Source organism: Diplotaxodon limnothrissa, linkage group LG18 (assembly GCF_057381915.1).
Source record: "Diplotaxodon limnothrissa isolate DT_005_m linkage group LG18, D_limnothrissa_male_GT1.1, whole genome shotgun sequence".
Lineage (NCBI taxonomy): Eukaryota > Metazoa > Chordata > Actinopteri > Cichliformes > Cichlidae > Diplotaxodon > Diplotaxodon limnothrissa.
In genome coordinates this window covers 10,031,927-10,051,707 of record NC_140613.1, presented here as the reverse complement: position 1 = coordinate 10,051,707, position 19,781 = coordinate 10,031,927, and the positions used below count along the sequence as shown (strand labels likewise).

At 41.2% G+C, this 19,781-nt stretch overlaps 2 protein-coding genes across 7 annotated transcripts; both read left to right on the top strand.

Moving 5' to 3' along the window:
* The first annotated feature begins 458 nt into the window (after nt 1–458).
* Nucleotides 459–5,844, top strand: slc25a24l (solute carrier family 25 member 24, like). Its single transcript, XM_085378274.1, has 10 exons — nt 459–657; nt 751–877; nt 1,266–1,353; nt 1,702–1,813; nt 1,909–2,067; nt 2,869–3,006; nt 3,091–3,201; nt 5,181–5,348; nt 5,424–5,562; nt 5,657–5,844. The coding sequence occupies exons 1-10, from the start codon at nt 535–537 to the stop codon at nt 5,842–5,844; spliced, it is 1,353 nt and encodes a 450-aa protein (XP_085234400.1). The 5' UTR covers nt 459–534.
* Nucleotides 5,845–8,054: 2,210 nt separating this feature from the next.
* Nucleotides 8,055–19,773, top strand: fubp1 (far upstream element (FUSE) binding protein 1). Of its 6 annotated transcripts, none has more exons than XR_014907075.1 (20): nt 8,055–8,195; nt 8,612–8,735; nt 10,484–10,519; nt 10,655–10,691; nt 10,787–10,833; nt 10,949–11,020; nt 11,112–11,169; nt 11,334–11,496; nt 11,591–11,689; nt 11,796–11,891; nt 11,983–12,085; nt 12,353–12,592; nt 12,896–13,056; nt 13,155–13,306; nt 13,393–13,469; nt 13,997–14,122; nt 14,449–14,523; nt 14,990–15,053; nt 16,454–18,723; nt 19,145–19,773. XR_014907075.1 is itself a non-coding variant. In XM_085378919.1 (20 exons), the coding sequence occupies exons 1-20, from the start codon at nt 8,103–8,105 to the stop codon at nt 16,859–16,861; spliced, it is 1,992 nt and encodes a 663-aa protein (XP_085235045.1). In that variant the 5' UTR covers nt 8,055–8,102; the 3' UTR covers nt 16,862–19,773. The 6 variants fall into 6 exon arrangements, 5 of the variants coding, with proteins under 5 accessions (XP_085235045.1, XP_085235046.1, XP_085235044.1 ...); XM_085378919.1 differs by having other exon boundaries at nt 16,454–16,613; nt 16,853–19,773; XM_085378920.1 differs by having other exon boundaries at nt 8,612–8,702; nt 16,454–19,773.
* Nucleotides 19,774–19,781: the final 8 nt, after the last annotated feature.

The following is a 19,781-nucleotide window of genomic DNA, read 5'->3' as shown; positions in this document are numbered from 1 at the left end:
CTCAGTGGGACCTTTGCATTGCTTGCATCTTGGGTCCTATCGAGTGTGGCAGACGATTGCTTTTAGGCATCTGGTGCTTTGAGGCTCGCTGTTGTGATCAGAGCCTCTGTGCTGTGCTCGAGGTCAGCTTTTTCTAGCCACTGGTTGGAATTCTTGATGTCAGCAGTTTCCTTTATCTGCAAGATGTGTCTCCTTTAAAAAAAAAAAAAAAAAAAAAATACATTTTGTATAAATAGCACGCAGAAGATCACAGGTTCGAGGCCACTGTGTCTATTCCAGATGAAGGTGGCCTCTCCTGCAGCCACAGCGCCCCCTGGTGTTCCTTAGAGGAAGTGAGTTTTACAAAAACCGCTGATAGAAGCTCTCTCTCTCTGCCAGTGAGTCAGCGCCTCTGCAGAGCTGCAGGTCAATCATCTCTGGTGATAATGAATGAATGTTTTAAAATCTCCTTTAAAAGGTCCTGCAACGAATAAAAGGTTTTAAAGGTTTTTTCTGTTTGCATCTGGAAAATTTTACTGCTTTTCTGCATGAACCATGGATCAGTTTCGTGGATTATTTAGTAAACTGGACCAAAATGAGGATGGATTCGTTTCTGTGGCGGAGCTACAAGACGAAATGAGGAAGCATGGTATTATCTCAGCGGATGGGAAGGTCCAGGTAACAAATATTCTTAATAGCATCTATATGCATCGGTATTATTATTGTTTTTTTTAAACCTGCTATTGAGAGAGCTGTTTTTGTTTCTTGTAGAGTATCGTCGAGTCTTATGACAGAGACAAAGATGGCCTGCTGGATTATCAAGAGTTCCTCAGCTACATGATGGACAGAGAGAGGAAGTGGAAAATTCACTTTCATGACCTTGATAAGAATAATTGTGGTGAGTTGAAAGTCTTACCGCCTTATAAGTGATACATTTCTGGAGGAAAAAAATGAATGATACAAAATGAAGTATGTGAGGACTTAAATCAGTTTTTAAGATCTGCGCCTCCTGCTTTTTTTGTCCTTTAAAGAACATAATGAACATAACTCTGCAGAAAGTGTGTTCTAACATGACTTTTCCTCGATAACCTGAATACATTTTTTATTTTGTTGATGGTGAAATGTGTTTTCAAGGTCAGACACGACTGGCTGGCAGGCAAACAAAAGATCTGTTTATGGTACACAGACCTGCAGCATTTCAGGGACCATAGCACATCATATAGAAACTTCACTTATGAGGAAGAGCAGTATCTGTTTGTAATTTTGTGCATTTCTTCTTTGATCAGGATTCATTGACCAGGAGGACATCATATGTTTGTTTAAGGAGTTAGGAGTGGTCATTTCAAAGCCGAATGCAAAAAAAATTATACAAATGTAAGATTTTCTTGCCCACTACCTCATAGATTCATTATTGTTTTTGAGTATATATGCATTTATACTTGGCATATAGGTTTAAAATAATTAGCATAATTAGCATTAAATAAAATATATTTAAGGCATAATCGTGATTATTTTGGGTTGCCAGATTAAACGAATGGTTAAAAGGATCCCTCAGTATGGACTCACTACCTGGCTAACCTGAACTTGTTGTATCTCTGAATTATAAATGATTATTACTCAGCTTGCTGTTTTGAAAATGGACAAATGATGTGATGTTAATACGGGATGTGAAAGCTTTATTTCCTGAAACTTGACAAGTGTCGTTGTCTTTGGCAACATCAGGATGGATAAGGACAACTCGATGACGGTGGATTGGGATGAATTCTTGCACCACATCATCCTCAACCCTGTGGATAACATCGGGGAGCTAGTGTCCTCATGGAAACACAGTTTGGTATGATCATTCCCATTATGCTTTACATTTACACAGCGATTAAAATGTCTCCTCAAAAGGTGATCAGTTAAGTCCTCCTGTTTGTACTCCTGCAGGTGTTTGATGTCGGGGAGAGCCGCGGGATCCCCATTGAGTTCCCTGAAGAAGCGTCAGGCTTCAGTGCTTGGAGGACATTTGTTATGTCAGCAGGACTGGCGGATGCTGTGTCCCGGACCATGACGGCACCCATAGACCGCCTTAAAACACAACTTCAGGTCCGCTCCACTATCACAAGGCACTGCAGACAAAAGGAAAAGGAAAATGTTTCAGAAACATCACACAAATTATGTAATAATTATTCAAGCTCAGCGGTTTTACAGAGTTTCTGACTACATCACTCAGCGTAACTATTATGTGGCCCTGGAAGACTCGCAAATTCTGTCAGGAAGAATTAGATAAACTACCAAAGCCCAGGTGCACAAAGCCTGTAGAGTCAAAGCTGTTCCTGCTGCAAAGAAATGGCTCTAAGAAATGCTTAAATAAAGGTTTGAATCATTTTGTAAAAGAGCCACTCATGTTTTAACATCGTGTCACAGTATAGATTAATAAGCAAATATGCTTCTTTTGTCCATCCATCCATTTTCTTAACTGCTTATCAAGGTTGCAGGAGAGCTGGAGCTTATCCTAGATGTACACCACAGACAGGTTACCAGTCTGTCACAGGGCTAACAAAGAGAGACAGAAAAAAACATTAAAGCTATTTAGCATTTTAAGATAATGTAAATTTTTGGGTTCCAGCTCCCCTGTGGCGCTGATATGGGTAAGCAGAAGACGATGGATGGATGTTTCGTTTTGGCTGTGAGCCCGGCCTAGTTTTACATTAGTATCTCTGGCTCTAAAAACAGTCTGTTATCAGCTTGCCTGCCTTATTTTTATGACCTGCATTCAAACTGTTGCTTTTATCTTGCTTTTAACTTTATGTACCTATATTTATCCTAAAAGTGTTGCTGTTGTGACTGTTCCACATCACTGCACACCTGCACCTCACTGAAAATGACTTCCTGTCTCCACAATAGGTGTATGGATCCAAGGCCTTCTCCCAGGGTTTTCAGGAGATGAGAGGAGGTGGTTTGCGGTCAATGTGGCAAGGCAATGCTGTCAACGTGCTGAAAGGAACGCCACAGTCGACACTTCAGTGTCTTATCTACGCCCAGGTGAGGCTGAGCATTGAGCTGTTGGTGTACAGTTTATTTTTTTCCGATTGATTAGCACACTCTGATGTCCTCTGCTCCGTTTAGATGAAGGTCTACACCCAAAACAGGACCCAGCAGACTCTGACAGTGCAGCAGCGTTTCGGGTTGGGCTGCATCTCTGGAGCTGTGGCTCACGCTGTCTTCTACCCCTTAGAGGTCAGATCAGTGGCAGATCTGAGTACTTTAACATTTCTGTCCTGAAGTGCAGATCACTGACTGTTTTAATTGTTACTATGTCATTGTTAGACTCATTATAAAGCCTTTTTATTATCATAAACAAATGAGTCAGTCTCTACAGTATCTCCAAAGAGAACAACACATGTTCCAATATTAATATTAAACAATCACCATGAGGAAGTGCGTGAACAACCACACAAATACTTTAGATGCTGGGAAACAGTGATCTTCATCTGTAATCTCATGGCCGTGAATAACTGTATTCTGTATTACTTTGAGGCTGATAAATCGCCACGGCAATGTGGAGTAAACAGGTGAGGAAAATACTAAAACTGAGCTTTTGCTTCTTACATTATGAGAAACTGGAGGATACTGTGTTATTCAACTCAGTTTTTCCCCTTTATGCTATAACAACATTAAACTAACATTCTGTACTGAGGCCAGCGTGCTCTGATATTTTTAGAGGCTCTCCTTTGTTTGCGTTCGTCACACTAAAGTCTCAAATAACCCCTCCACAGTCAGCAGCCCAAATACAAGCAAAAATGTTACCACTGATGATATCAACATCATGTCAACACCATCTTATCAACAATAAATGTATTTTTTTTTTTTTATTAAAAACAAAAACAAACGAGCATCATAAAACCAAAATGCACAAACTCTTCCTCCCATCCCACACAGAGCACGTGAATAAATACAAAAAAGATGCACGGTCGACAGCAAACCCCTGTTCCTCTAACTACTAACCTTTCTCTTTGTATTTCACTACATATTTTAATCTTTCTGGTTTTCTGGTGTTTTGAGCATGAGGTCATCTTGAGTTTGATGAATTATACAGCAGGTATTCTGAATCATAAACAGTTGATAGCACAGCAAATGGGTAAAATGGTATATATTCATATCCCCTCTTATTTCAGGACATGTATCTTTTCTGAATTACTATGTGCTACATAAACTTTTTTCCCCTGTAGAAGTCTAGTTAACAGAAATGTAAAAGCCCAAAATCCCCAAATTATTACCAACATGGCAGGTTAGGGCTCCAGTCATGCCTAGAGACCAGTCAGCAACCAGTTGCTAGGAAAAAGCATTTCTTCTGCAGCCGTTGGAGAGTGGTTAGTGGAGGCTGCTAGCCATCCATAGTGAGTAAATGTTTGCAAACAGTTACACAATGCTGCACTGAAAAACTCCTTGCAATTGTTTGTATCACAAGAAGATCCTGAATTGTCTCCAAACAGTTGCAAACTACTCTCTAAGTGGTGAAGTTTTTTAAGAAGGGAAACTGTTCCCTTTTAATGTAAAATGTGTGCTTTTTGAGATATGTTTGTTGCAGCAATAAGGCACAGCTTTCCTTTTAATGGTGAATATTCTCTGTTTCTGGTTTGAGCTGCACTTTTTAAAGTGCCACTTAAACTCACAGAGTAAGTGGCCAGTGTCTGCAAACAAGTTTGCATGTTCCATTTGAACCTGTTAATGACCAAAGCAATCACAACGAGGGTTTTGAGCCAGCAACCAGTTGCCAGTTGGGGAATATGCATTTTACGTAGCAACCATAAGGTACCAAAAGAAAAAAACATGAGGTAGGAAACAAGCAAAAGCAAAAATTTACTGCCAGACAAGTGTTTGGAGAATAGTTATACAATGGAAACATGTGACTGGAGAATTAGGTGAGGAAAAAAGGTTGTGATCTCTGTGGCTGTGAAGCCCCACTGCTACTCAAAGCAAACCTGAAGAAAGCTGGTTTAGAGGCTGAGGAATTAAGGAGTCTTGTTTCAGACAATAGATGAACTGACAGGCTTCACCAAAGTTCAGCATTAGCTAAACTGTATGATAATGTAAAATTTGTTGAATCACTCAAAGCTGCTCTAGTAGAGTCCAAGAATTGAGACTAATAGACCCACTTTAATTTATTAGTGGGGATCTCTTTTAGCAGTCTCACTCTCCTCTTGTTTTCTCTACAGGTGCTGAAGGTGAGGCTGAACCTGCAGCAGGCTGGCACTTACCATGGTGTTGCAGTGTGTGCCCGATCCATTTATAGAAGCGAGTCTTTGTCTTCCTTTTACAGAGGATTCAAGCCCAGCATCCTCTGTATGATCCCCTATGCAGGTGTGGAGTGTGCTGTTCATCAGGTGGGCCAGAAGACAACAGAGATCAAGTGAACTTTTATTTTGAAAAGATGCTAATTGCTTATTTTGTAATTGCAGTCAATCATGAGCTGGGCAAAAAGCGATCCCGCCTACAACAGTGACTCCAAACTGTTTTTCTTCAGCTTTGTGGCGTTCGCTTCTGGACAAATCACCAGTTACCCGCTGGCGGTGATCCGAACTCAGCAGCAAGCGCAGGGTATCGGCTCTCATTCATTCGGCACAGTTTACAGTTTCATATGAAGCTTTTATGTGGGAATGTTTTACTCATGTTTGTTTGTCTTGTTCTTCAGCTTTCAGATCAGATTCACGGCCAGCCTCGGGTGTATTACCGGGACTGATTGGGATATATGAAAGATATGGAATTAAAGGATATTATAATGGCATGGGAGCCAGCTTCGTCAGGGCGATACCGTGTGCCTTAATGAACTACACTCTGACTAGAAAATTTGAAAATGTTTTTTCCTCCTTGGAGTCTTGAGGAAATTAGAAAAAAAGCAAAAGCTGTGAGTTTTATTTTTGTTAATTATCCAAACACATGTCTGAAAAAAATGCCTGAGATGTGAAATGAGGTCAATCACGAAGTTATGGTTAACTCTGCAGGATTTGCTTTGTTATATTTTCTGTTGACCACGAGCATGGAACCATAATCTGACTGACTTTAAATATGTAATAACCAAGAGTAACAGCTGGCTACTCGACATGCTCTTTTAAAATAAGAAAATATGTTGTTGTGTTGACTGTATAATAAAATGATACTTCATAGCATGAATCAGATAGTGTTCATCTGTAACCCTAGTGTCAGTGCTGAGCCTGGATGAATGGGGGAGGTCGCACTGGGGCCGGGGTTAACAACGATCACCTCTGGTTCTGCTGGCCAAAAGCATGCTGATAGAAACTGTGCTACTGTTGGGAAAAGACAAAGGAAGAGGCGATGGGGAAGGCATGTTAGGAAGCAGCGAGAGAGGAGGATGGAGGAAAAGAGAAAGGCTAGAGAGAAAATTCAGTGATGTAGTGAAGGACCTGCTTAGGGTTGGTGTGACAGAGGAGGATGGTAGCGATGGGGATAATGAGATATCTACATTTCTATACATTTACAAAAGTGATCATTTTCAATTTAAGTGTGTGAATCTCAGGAGTAACAGATTTAATGTCATGTTTAAAATAAAGATTTAGGAGTGAAAGTCTTCTGGAATAAATCTTTTTCAGGTTTTGAAGACATTTACCTGAAAGGACTCTTCAGCTCTAAAAGTCAGTCTCAAATATTTAACCCGTAGTGCCGTTGTCACGCTGAAGTGGTCGTTGAGAGTCGCTGATCCATGCCTTGATCGTGTGAGTCATTAAGGGTCACATAGGCCAAGTGAATTCTTTGTGAGATCATCCTTATTGAGGGAAATAGTAAAGCCACACAGAGCAAACAATATACTCACCAACAACAATGCTAATATATAAAATAAAATTTCATATGTCACAAAAAAAAAGATGAGCACAGTGAAGTTTTGATCCATCGCACTCAGGTTATAAGATTTCGACGTGACCAACAAACTCCATGGGACATTTTATCCGTGTTTATAGTGCAAAGAGCTTCTCCTCTGAGATTTCGTTGGGATTCATTGGGATTTCGTTATAGCTGGCACAGAACCTCAACCTTACTGAATATTAGATAATAGTATTTTATGCCATGAAGATTCAAGCAACTTGTCTTCATAAACAAAAGACAGCACTGCATGTTACTAAAGAAATATTATTATAAAGTTATTACTGATTTAAGTGCAATTGTTGGACTCTGACAAAGTTAGGGAGGCAAAACTGAGATGGTTTGGACATGTGCAGAGGAGGGATAGGGAATATACTGGACAAAGGACTTTGAATGTGGAGCTGCCAGACAAGAGAAAAAGAGGAAGACCACACAGAAGATTTGTGAATGCGGAGGAGGAGGACATAGAGAGGGTTGGTGTAACAGAGGAGGATACTGGGGGTGGATAGGAGAGCAACCCCTAAAGGGAGTAGTCGAAAGAAGACCATAATTGTTACACAAAATGGGCCGTCTGGTGGGCTGATTCTCCTGCAAAGCATAATTTGACATCCCCTCGCTGCAACCTTTGCACACAGTCAAACACAAATGATGAGCTGCAGCAGGTCTATTGCACGTGTAAAATTAGATTTGTATCCCTGTAAAATGCGGAAACTCTTTATAAAATAGCATATTTAACCCAGAAGTTTACATTTATTTATTTATCACGTATATGTGGTGGAATAGAAGCAAATAATACTACCTTTCAGGGGAATATTGTTTTTTTTCTTCACTACAATGAATGTAGTAACTAATTACAAAGTGAAATTAATGAAAATAAATATAATCAGTTTGCTTTTTTTTTAAACTGAAGCTTAAAATCAGCCCCAATTATCTATCAGTTATTACAAACCAGTGTTAAAAGTGATCTTCTGAAACATGCTGTTGAACACGATAAGAATGTTTAATTTTTTCGCTTTTATGTTCATATTTTTTGCACTTTTACTCAAGTAAAATTTCAAAAGAAGTATTTCTACAGCAGTACATTTCAAAGGTCGTCTGATACTGATTCCTGCTCCAAATCTCCTCTGGTGACACACGTGAGGCCGTTATCGCGAGAGCAAACACTGGCCCGCGAGTTTCTCGTGTCTCCCACCACCTCCCGTTTGTGAGACCGAGCCGCCATCTTATCGCGCCGAGGAGGAGAAGAGCAGCAGCAGGCAGATATGGCAGACTACAGCAACGTGGCTCCCCCGTCCTCAAACGCCGGTGGCGGCATGAACGACGCTTTTAAAGACGCTCTGCAACGAGCACGACAGGTGAGAAGACGACTACGGAATCACTCGGGCTAAAAATATCCCGCAGGCCGGGAACGAATTGCGAGTTTTCGGCGCTTTCTGTCGTTGTGCTCTGAAGGTAGCTGAGCTAAGCTAACGTTGCGTTACTCTGAAAACGAAAACAGACGGGAAAACACAACAGATCGCAGCTTAGAGTGGTTAAAAAATAAGATAATAATTGTATAAGTTAAATGCAAGCTGGTGTTTTTGTGTTGTAGCAAAATTAACCGATTTGCTAAAGTGAAACCTGAAGCTCCCCTTTGTTGGACTTCCGGCTAGGACAGTAGGCCGCAGGCAGCACGCCTCTCCTCTCCAAACGCACCTTAAGAGACACGAACAACAAATACATGATCTCGGGAGTTCACGTGTTCTCTTGTTGCTTCATTTTTTGCTTTCAGATCGCAGCAAAGATTGGCGGGGACGGAGTTGCGGCACCCCCGACAAACGAGTTCGGCTACGGGGGCCAGAAAAGGCCCCTGGAGGACGCTGGTGGGTATTTTCCCATGCCTAACCTGAATATCGGTCAGTGGCTCAAATCGATCTCAATGCAAGTCTTTCTAGTTAATGCCTGCCTTTGTGTTTCATTTTTTAGCAGCTGCTGAAATGCATTTATTCTGTTTTAACGTCCATAACCCAGTTATTTTGTTTTTTTTAATCGTTTTTTCCTCTCAGTGTGAATTTTCACCTTTAGATCTAACACTGTACATTATTACTAACCAGTTAAAAAGCAGCAGTATGTTGCACATGGCATGTGTTTAGGGTGATGGTTTTACCTTATCTTCTAATGTCTTGTAAATATTTTCATGTGTCAAATCATTATTATTTTTTTTTTTTGATTGAGTGGACCAGACTGGAGGCAAATATTGGTTAAGGCGTGAGTGGGTGTAATTAGCTTTACTAGCCTATAAACAGGTTAAGTAGATGTTTTTTGGTGGTTAATGTGGTCCAAAATGAAAGCATGACAGTTTCCAGTTTGCTTGGTTCACACATGTACTGATTATAAAGTCTGGAAAAGATTGGGGGGAAAAATCATGGTTTTAATTACATTATAATGCTTAATCTGGGTTTATTTACTTTCTCTGGGTTTGGAAACTTAATATAAAATAAAAAACAAACAAACTGTACTTCACAAAGAAATAAGACCAGTTAACACACACACAGTTATTAACTCTTAACTTCCTCAGCATTCAAGTTGTTGGGGTATGCGCCGACCTGACGTGTAGTTGTTGTATGTAGAAGGTTGGGGCGTAGGGTTAAAATGGAGTTCCAATAATTACGTTGTAGCTCTGGCACGGAAGTATGATTTATGTGCAACTGAAAGCACCTTCAGGACACTTGGATTTAATGCTGCTTTGTATTTGCCTCAGATCTTGGCGCTGGGAGTGACACTCCTGAGTTTAGCGCGTTCCACTAGCGAAGGCTGAAAAACAGGATTTGTTTTGTTCCTCAGCAAGACAGAGCTATTAACGCATTACTAGCAGTGCAGCACAGTTCTTGTTCTACTTTTGTTTTGGGTTTTTCTTCCTCACTTAAAAAGTGAGTTGCAGCATGTTCCTGTATAGACGCTGGTCACTGATCTCAGCATGTCTTATTTAGCGAGTCGCAAATCCACAATGATGATTTACAGACTTTTACAGCTTTTCTGTTGCTTATGTTCTCTACCCTCATCTAAGATTGTTAAATCGGGATTAGCGGGACATCTCAGGATTTCTGAGTTGGAAAAACAATTTGGGGGTATTCTTCTGAAAAATCTGACATCCTGCTTGAGAGGTATAATTGAGGTATAATCGGGTTATAGGCACTGATCAAGTCAGAACTGGGGTTAACAAACCTTTGAGAGCTGAACAAATACAGGGACTTCAATGGTGATTTATTTCTAATTTGGAGCCAATGAATTGACTTCATTACTGAGTTAATAAGTGCAAGGACTCTGGCTGCTTGAATAATCTGGCAGATAGAACATTACAGTATAGCTCTGTGTTGCAGAGTATTGTTGAATTATGTTAAACAAAACTGAGGATTTAGCATCAGCGTTGAGTAGGACTAAACATCTTCAGATAGGATATCAAGCCAAGTATGCATGCAGGAAGCTGGCAGATGAGCGTCTAATCCAGCTGTCTGAACTGTTTAAATTCCACGTAGTGTTGACAAATGAATTTTAGATGTGTAAAATCAGTTTGTTTTTTCTTTGATTGGGGGGGAGCTAATAATGTGATGTGGCATGGGAATAATGAGAGGTACTTACACTGGTTATGTCATTTTTTTCACAGACCAACCAGAGACAAAGAAAGTGGCTACAAATGATGGTAAGTGAACTGAAGGTGCAGTTGTATTTACTACTTTAAAAAGGCCAAATATGTGCAAGAATGTGAAATTTGGTTCTTCAAAATTGTATTTTATTTTATTAAGTCTTTTTTGGCTAATTGGTCGTCTTCTTGCAGCCTTTTCAGGTATTGGAGGAATGGCTGGTCCCCCAAGGTAAACGGGCATTATCAATTTAAACATGTTCACATACTGTGCTTGGCTTCATTGTATTATAAAGTTTATGTTGATTAATCTCCCGTTATCCTAAGGTCAACATCAGAAGAATTCAAGGTCCCAGATGGCATGGTTGGCTTCAGTAAGTGTTTGTTTTAAAAAAACAAAACAACCCCCCCCCCCCCCCCAAAAAAGCATAACTTCTGTGCTCTTAGAATTTGATATTTATACTTGTTTTTTGTCATTGCCTGTTCTAGTTATTGGAAGAGGAGGTGAACAAATATCACGTCTCCAGCAGGAGTCTGGGTGCAAAATACAGATTGCCCCTGGTAGGTTTGGATTTGCTGCCAGTGCTGAGAAGTCGGAGCATACCAACTGTTTTTGGAGGGTTTTGTGTTTACAGTGTCTTCTCTCTTGTAGACAGCGGAGGGATGCCAGATCGGTCGGTGACATTAACAGGATTACCAGAATCAATCCAGTAAGTGTCACCCCTGTTTCATATGCAGAATTCCCGTGGAAGCTGGTGTGGGCAGCAATGTATTTTTGACCAAAGTCCAAAAGTTGCCATTATAATTTTTGCTGTAATCGAGCAGCCCTACTATCCGTTACTAAACAAAATGGTAATTTTTTTTCTCCCTTAAGGACGGCAAAGAGGCTACTAACAGAAATCGTTGAGAAGGGGCGTCCGGCCCCAGCGTTCCACCACAACGACGGCCCAGGAATGACTGTTCAGGAGATTATGGTACCTGCTTCTAAAGCCGGACTTGTCATTGGCAAGGGAGGAGAAACCATCAAAAGCCTTCAGGTGAGCCTCAAGTCAAAGTGAGACAAAAAAAATATAGAGATAATTAGATGTGATTGCTACTGACTCACCTTTTGTTTTATTTTCTCATTTGCAGGAACGAGCTGGAGTGAAAATGGTCATGATCCAAGATGGGCCCCAAAACACAGGCGCAGACAAACCACTACGCATTTCAGGAGAACCTTTTAAAGTTCAGGTGAGACTTCAGCTGGGATTTTGATGTCATAAAACTTTTTTTTTTTTAAATTCCAAGTCTTCCACATGGAGACTGTACTGTAATAATATGTACTTTGTCTCCCCAGCAAGCCAAAGAGATGGTGATGGAGCTGATTAGAGATCAGGGCTTCAGGGAGCAGAGGAGCGAGTACGGTTCAAGGATTGGAGGAGACAGCTTAGATGTCAGTACTTGTCATTTGTTTAATTCATCACGTTGTTGACCAGGGTTTTTGGATCGTGTTAATTTTGCTTTTCTGTCCTCTTATTGTTCAGGTTCCTGTCCCACGTTTTGCAGTAGGAATTGTTATCGGGAGAAATGGAGAAATGATCAAGAAAATTCAGAATGACACAGGCGTCAGGATTCAGTTCAAACCAGGTGAGCATCTAACATGACATTCATGAAGCAAATCAAGCAGTTTAAAATGGTCTGTGATGAAAACTCATGCACCACGCTGATAAGCTGATGTATAACCCCAACCCTATGATCTGAGACCTGAACACATGCACAGTGCATCGCTGGTTAGAGGCATAATTAGAGGAAATACTAGAAAAGTATATATTTGTTTAATGTGACAGCAGTAATAGAAATCAAAGCTGAAATTGTGATTCAGTTGTCTCAAATCGCCCTCCTTCCTCTCTCCAGATGATGGCACCACACCAGACAGGATAGCGCAGATCATGGGTCCCCCTGACCAGGCTCAGCACGCGGCAGAAATCATTTCCGACCTGTTGCGGAGCGTCCAGGCGGGAGGACCTCCAGGGCATGGAGGTGGCAGGGGACGCGGTCGCGGTCAGGGCAACTGGAACATGGGCCCCCCTGGTGGCCTCCAAGAGTTTACCTTTACGGTCCCGACCATGAAGACTGGTCTGATCATTGGGAAAGGTAAGTCGCTCCTCAACAGCAGTGGGGCTCGAGCTCAGTTATTAAAACAAACTTTAGGAGTGTAGTGCACTCTTAGTAATCACCTTATGGAGTAAATAATGGTTTAAAATGTGTATGGTCTATGATGAAAACTCATGCACCACGCTGACAAGCTGATGGATAACCCCAACCCTATAATCTGAGACCTGAACACACAATAGAGAGTGACACGGTGAAGGTAGAGAGATCAGAGAGACGAAAGGGTCAACCAAAACGGTTAAAATATTTTTCTCCCTGTAAACTCTGACCATGTTTCTCTTCCAGGTGGTGAGACAATCAAGGGCATCAGCCAGCAGTCGGGAGCCAGAATCGAGCTCCAGAGGAATCCTCCGCCCAACGCTGACCCCAACATTAAGATGTTTACAGTCAGAGGGTCTCCTCAGCAGATCGACTACGCCCGGCAACTAGTGGAGGAGAAAATTGGGGTGAGTTAACTGTTTTTATAATTAGCCTCCATGTGAAGACTCCGGTATTTATTTTTTATTTACCCCTCTTATACTGACCGCACCATTTCTCTGATCAGGGACCTGTCACTCCCATGGGTGGCCCACATGGCCCTCCTGGCCCACATGGAGGACCAGGTCCACATGGTCCTCCAGGACCACCCGGACCCCCTGGTGCTCCCATGGGTCCATACAATCCTGGACCATACAATCAGGGCCCACCCGGACCACAGTAAGTACAGTTGCCTCCTCTTTGATAGTAAGAATATCTGAACATGGCTGACTGAGAGATGATGGTTACTTATTTTCTTCCTTCAGTGGTCCTCCTGCTCCATATCAGCCTCAGGGATGGGGCAACGGCTACCCACACTGGCAGCAGGGCCAGCCTGATCCAAGTGAGTATTTGCTAATGGGGGCATTTGATGTGAAAAGCCCTTTGCCATATTTTAATATTTGAAATCATACTCAGAGGTTAGAAAGTATATCTGTTAGTCATAAAATACAGCGACCCAACAGAAACAAAATGAAAAACAATGGAACAAACAGGATAAATGTTGGAAAGCGCTAAAGGGTGAAGTTTCAGGGCCAAAGAGCTCGGTGCTTTGTTTTTTAACTATGAATTTGCACTCTGGGGAGAAGCAGTGCCCCCTGTAGGCACAAAAAGTAATTACAGAAGTAAATGCTCTTTTATTGACACTCTTGTTTTTTTTTCTTGAAAATATTTGCTTTCAAAATATTATAGCATTTGAGATTTATGTGCTAAAACACAAGTATTGATTACATCAGCAGATTTGACGATACATGGTGTCTTATTACAGTTGGCTAGCATTAGCCTTTGCACGTCTTCAGTAAGGCACAACATTGCTGCTGCCAGAATGAGTCCTGGCTGTTGTGTGGTTACCAGCTTGTTTCTTGCGTGCAGATAAAGCAGCAGCGGATGCCAACGCAGCAGCGTGGGCAGCGTACTACGCTCAATACGGCCAGCAGCCGCAGGCTCCCATGACCCCGACCAGCGGAGCGCCCGGCACCAGTCAAGCCAACGGCCAAGGTAACCGGAGTGTTTTTTCACTTAAAGCAAAGCAGAGGAGCAGAAGAAACGGAAAGTGTTCAGACAAGCTCAGTGTAGTTCAGTAGACTTACCTGATAGTGTGCTGTGCTCATGTCTCATTTGTGTTACTAACAAACACAAATTGGTTTGGTTTCAACTTTTAAATGACTTTGCTTTTGCAGAGCAGCTTTTTAACATTTTTTTAAATACCCCAGGAACAGGGTAGTTTTCCTCCACCACCCCTAGGCTGACAGCCCAACCCAGGCAGGTGGAGGACAAACTGCTGAGAATGATTGACTAATTACAAGTACCGTTTTCTTTAACAGGTGACCCACAGGCTGCAGGTCAGAGTGGACAGGCAGATTACACCAAGGCCTGGGAGGAATATTACAAGAAAATGGGTATATGAACGTAGTTTCAGTGTACACCTCTTAACACAAGACAGTCTAAACAGCCCTCGGCCATTTAGTCAGCTTCTTTTTCAGGTCTGGGTATTTGTGAGCATTACTAACCTGCCGTGGAGCGTTTTCAAGTGTGCCTCCACTTTGTTTGACTTTTGACGGCTGTGCTGTTTAGACTGGGACACTTTGACTATCTGCAGGACTGCTGTGGACACAGATCCACCTTTATCAGCTCAGAGTAGATTATTTTCTAGACTAAGTCAGGGCTTTATCCACACTGATGGCACAGTCTTCCATGTGCTATGAATGTTTTATTGTTATTGAGTGTGTGTGTTTTGTGGAGTTAAATGATGAGTGTTTGACTTGTGGGGTTGTGCATATAAGCAATGTAGGGTCATTGTTTATGTTTTGTGGTTCGATTTGATGCTTGAATGCTCTAACGTGTTTCTTCCTTTTCACTCTGCAGGTCAACAGAGTCAGCAACCTCAGGACTACACGAAAGCCTGGGAGGAGTATTATAAGAAACAAGGTGAGTGCTCGAGCAGGGTTTTGTGCTAAAGCGCGCCGCAGATATGTCTGAAACCCTACGCTGTAACTCTCACTGCCACCCGACATGCACATCTGTAGAACAATGTGACTGGTTTGTTTCCTCCCCATTTCCACCTTCTGTTTCTTCAGCTGGATGAGTTATAAATGTTTACTTGCACATGCTGCATCATAGACTTTACATTCATTCAACGAGAGTAAGACCAAGATCAGCATGCTTTAGTGTATATAGTATAGTAGTATAAGAAACTAAAGCCTGGTGTAATAACCCTTTATTGTGGTTTTGGATGCTAGCATGGAGGAAAACAAGCGTACTACTCCTAACACAGCATAGGTTAGGCTTTTGTCTAGTTAAATAACATCTCATCGCTCCTCCAGCTCTAAGTATGAGTGTGTTTGATGTTAAAGGGTGGTTGCCTCCACAAGCAGCCCTCTTGCTAGTAGAGTTGCTGTTCTCGCAGCCGCCCAATAGAAAGGAAGAAGGTTTCTGACCCGCCACCAAGAGACCTCAGTGGCGGGTTCGTTCCCCTTCTTATAAATCTAATCTGACAAGATTGGAAGCATTTACTGTGGCCTGAATTTTTTTTTGTTCTACTTTTACAATTTATTTAATAGTAGCTGAATGTATGTTGGGAAAGCTGTGTTATGTCTAATGGTTGTTAATATCCTTTGTCGTGCTCTTGTCTGGCTGGTCTGCTTTATATACTTCTACTTCTTTACTTTTATATTATTATTCTTCTCCTTCTTCTCCTCATTATTATTATTATTATTATTATTATTATTATTCCGTATATTTGTTATTCTCTCACTGATTTAATTTCCAAAACTGGTAAAAAAAAAAAGTAAACGCAGAGGAGGAATCCATGGTAGTGAACAGGGCATTCACAGCCAAACGAGTAGATATCTTTCGGCAGGGTGTTGACTTGACACTTATGAGGTCGATTTAATGTTCAAATCCCACATGAACTGACCACATAACCATTAAATGCAAAGTGCCACGCTCAGTGACACGTACAAGTTAATTTGATTCCTGTGGAATGTAACTAATGACTTCAAACATGTTAAACTGGCCTGATTTTTTTTTTTTTTTTAATTTATATTAAAGACTCATTATTATTATTTTTTTTTAAATAAAATTATTTTCTTTGAGTGTCTAGCAGATGAGTCACCAGGAGCCTCCCTAGTTGAATAGCTGCCTTGTTGGCTTGTGTAACTAACCCAGAGAAGCATATTTGGCTTTCTGTTCCTTATATTTTAGTTCTATAAAAAGCATTCATGAATTTTATCATGGTGTCTCTTAGGTGCAGTGAGAAAACTTCAGACTTGACCTTGAGCTTCTTGGCTGTACAAACTTATTTTTTTCTCTATTATTTTTATCCCCTGGAGGTCAAGCGGCCCCTCAGGCCACAGCGGCAGCGGCTGCCTCTCAACCTGGAGGCCAGCCGGACTACAGCGCGGCCTGGGCGGAGTACTACCGGCAGCAGGCCGCTTATTACGGCACGGCCAACCCACAGCCGATGGGCGCGGCGCCACAAGCTCCCCAGGTACACCCGCCCCGATAATAATGCGCTGTCCACATTCACGTACACTCAGTCGTTTTGCACCGTAACCCGCTTCACTCCTCAGGTTTTCACAGGGCTCCGGTGACCGCAGCAGCCTCACACACTTAACCAAAACCACCTTCCTTCCTACACAGGCTTTTTAGCTTTTTATTTTGGGAAGCTGAGTCCACTGTTTCTGCTGTTAACATGCAATGTATCTTCTATGTATTTCTTCTGCACAGGGCCAGTAATGTGAAGTGGACATAAAGTAAATGCTACATTGTCGAAACAAAATCCTTTGTTAAATGTTTGGATGCAGACGCCTTGATGAAGATCTTAAATTTCCTTGGTTTGAAAGTGTTTCACATAGATGGCAGATTACCCGGCGAACACGTCCTCTTTGATTTTTCTCTCTCTTTTTTTTTTTTTTTTTTTCCATTTTGTTATTCTTTTTTTCTTGTAAATGCTTTGTTTTTAGTGAGGTAATTATACATATGGTCATTCCAGCCCTGTATCTACATTAAATGTGGTTAGAAGTCATGTTTATTAAACTGTAGACATTACCATGTAAAATCATCTCAGTTTTAAAAATTGCTCTTGCCTGTTGTGTTTTTTTGCAATAAAACAAACTGAAACCTCCTGTGTTGGTAAGTTGGGGTGGAGATGTATTTCTGTATGATTGTTTTTGTTTTACCGTGAGGCCGCTGAGCAGGGGGGGGATAGGTGGGGTGGGCGTTGTAGTTTGAACTGATTGTCCAAAACCAAATTGTGCTGTCCTGTCTCTCTCCAACTGTCTATAAGACTCGTAGTCACATTACTTGCGTGCAGTGATGCCGGGTGGTTCAGACTTGTTATTTATATATTTCATATTATTTCTAGCAAGTAGAAAAAATGTTTGTCACGAGAAAGCCGACGGTATCTGTGTGTCGTGATCTCATGCATTACCTGCGTTGCTGTGGCATTCCTTCTCACTTTTTGCATTGGTTGCTGATATTGTTGAGGTGTAGTTTGCACTGTATATATATATATTTTTTATTTTTTGCTGCCTCCCTTGATAGTCACTTCCTCCTCCACAGGCAAGTTTAGAAAAGCGGTAAGCCAAGTATCCTTCTCAACATGCGGTTCTAAGAAATGATGCATATTTTTAGTGTTATATATCCATCTACCTTTTGTGCTGTTCTTTTTCCAGGACAGTGAGGTAAAATTGTTTTGAAAAGGAGAGAGGGAGAGAAAAAATGCATTGAAACATTTGTCTTGCCCAATTGTGAACTCACATGTTTACACTTGTCTTTTTTTGAAAAGAATGTTTTTAAAAGTATAAAACGATGCAACAAAAAGTGGTAGATGTTGTAGGGTCTGGGGGTGGTTAAGCAGTCGGCATCCATCAGTTGAGCCCTCCTGTAATGTAAGTACAAAAAACCTGTGATTTGACTTTGAGAAAGAACGCTTTATAAACTGCCAACGATGTAGTATTTTTTTATTTTTTCTCAAATATTGCCCTTTCCCCTCCCCCCCTCCCTCCTTTGTCTTTGGGTAAGTATGAAATGTTCTCAGGAGAGGCTTAGCGCTTCAGAATGTGATGATTCTTGTACCACATGTTTCTGAGATTCTCTTTACTCAGCTCCTGTAGATTGTTTGTGTAGGTAGTTGGATTTCTGAACTGAGGTCTGTTACACTGCTGGTAGGAACTGTTTAAGGATGTCCATGTTGGGGGTTTTTTGCGTTCTGAATATTTGCCAACTTGCCATTGTGTAGTTGATGTCTTTTTAAAAACAAAATGCCATTCATTGCAATATATTTGCTTAGAAATCTCCTGCATAACTCCAGCGTAGCATGCTTAGGTTTCTGCTGATAATCTCTCTCTAATATGTCCTTTATAATAAGCATGTGGAATGCTAGTAGTGGAAGTGCTGCTGATTAGCTCAGTATTGATGATGATTTTTTTTTTATGAATGAGCACTGCTGTGAAAGGCTGTTAATGTTAAAGTCCAAACGATCTCTTTGACTGCATTGTTCACTGACGGCAAAGAGTGCAATATATACATACATATATATCTGATCTTTGCAGTGTCATCCCAGACCTTGCACCTTAGGTTCTGCTGCAATAACACAGGTAAGCGAAACCTAAGGAAAACCAGTGTTTTTGTCCAGTGACATACATGCAAACAAATGCTTACCTGTGTCATTAAACAAAAAGAAAATGTCCAGGAAATTCACAGCCCATTTTTTTCCCATGAATGAACTGCATGATGTGAAGTTTTGACAAGTGAAAAGGTTGTTGCATAGGAGGTAATGTCGAATCTGCTTAATATGATAATAGCCTCTATATTTGCACCCTGGTAAGTCTGAAAGTGACTGTATGTCGATGCTTTAGATTGACACTGGTGTAAAACTGCATGCTAAACTGCTAGGTCAAAGAAACGAAACGGTTCAATACATGATTTTTAATAATTTTTTTTTCCTGTCGTGGTGTGAATCTGCCCTCAAGTGCAGTGCAAATCTGCTATTGAAACGCCTTCACTTCTCGCTCACAGTGTTGGAGGATGCTGCAGGCTTAGGTCGTAGAATCAGGCCCGTGTCGTAGTTTGTCCCCCCCCCTACACACAAAAGGAGGAATCCTTTGAGTCTATCCTGCTGCTGAACGTAGACCGTTCAAGAGCTCCAGTGATAAGGTAAAAAACCCAAAAAAAACAGCAACCCAATGAAATTTAAATTCTTTGATTGCAAAAAGTGTTGGTTAGATTTGTTTTTGCTGCCCGGTTTGACTTGTCTCTTTTTAACCATGATGCCATAGTTTGTTTAGAGTTGTCTGAAAGTTGTTTTTAATCGCTGTGAATGCCTTCATGAGTAACTTTCAGCAGACAGGAATGTGCTTTAGAAAGTTGGATGAGGACAGGAACTTTGGGGTTTATCAGTTTAAAACACTTCTGTAGTAAAAATAAGGTCACTCACTGTTTGTTGGGGCTGTGTACACGTGAGACACTCAGTGTTTCAACACAGAGTTCGAGGGGTGTAGAAGACTAAACAAGGAGCATGCCTTAGAGGTAATCAAGGTTTCATGTGCTGTGTATAATCTATTGGTTTGTTTCTTGAATTTAACTTGTTTTTGGTTTTGAAATGTTGCCATGTTCATTAAAGTTGTAACAAATAAACTGGACCATTATTGTGGAG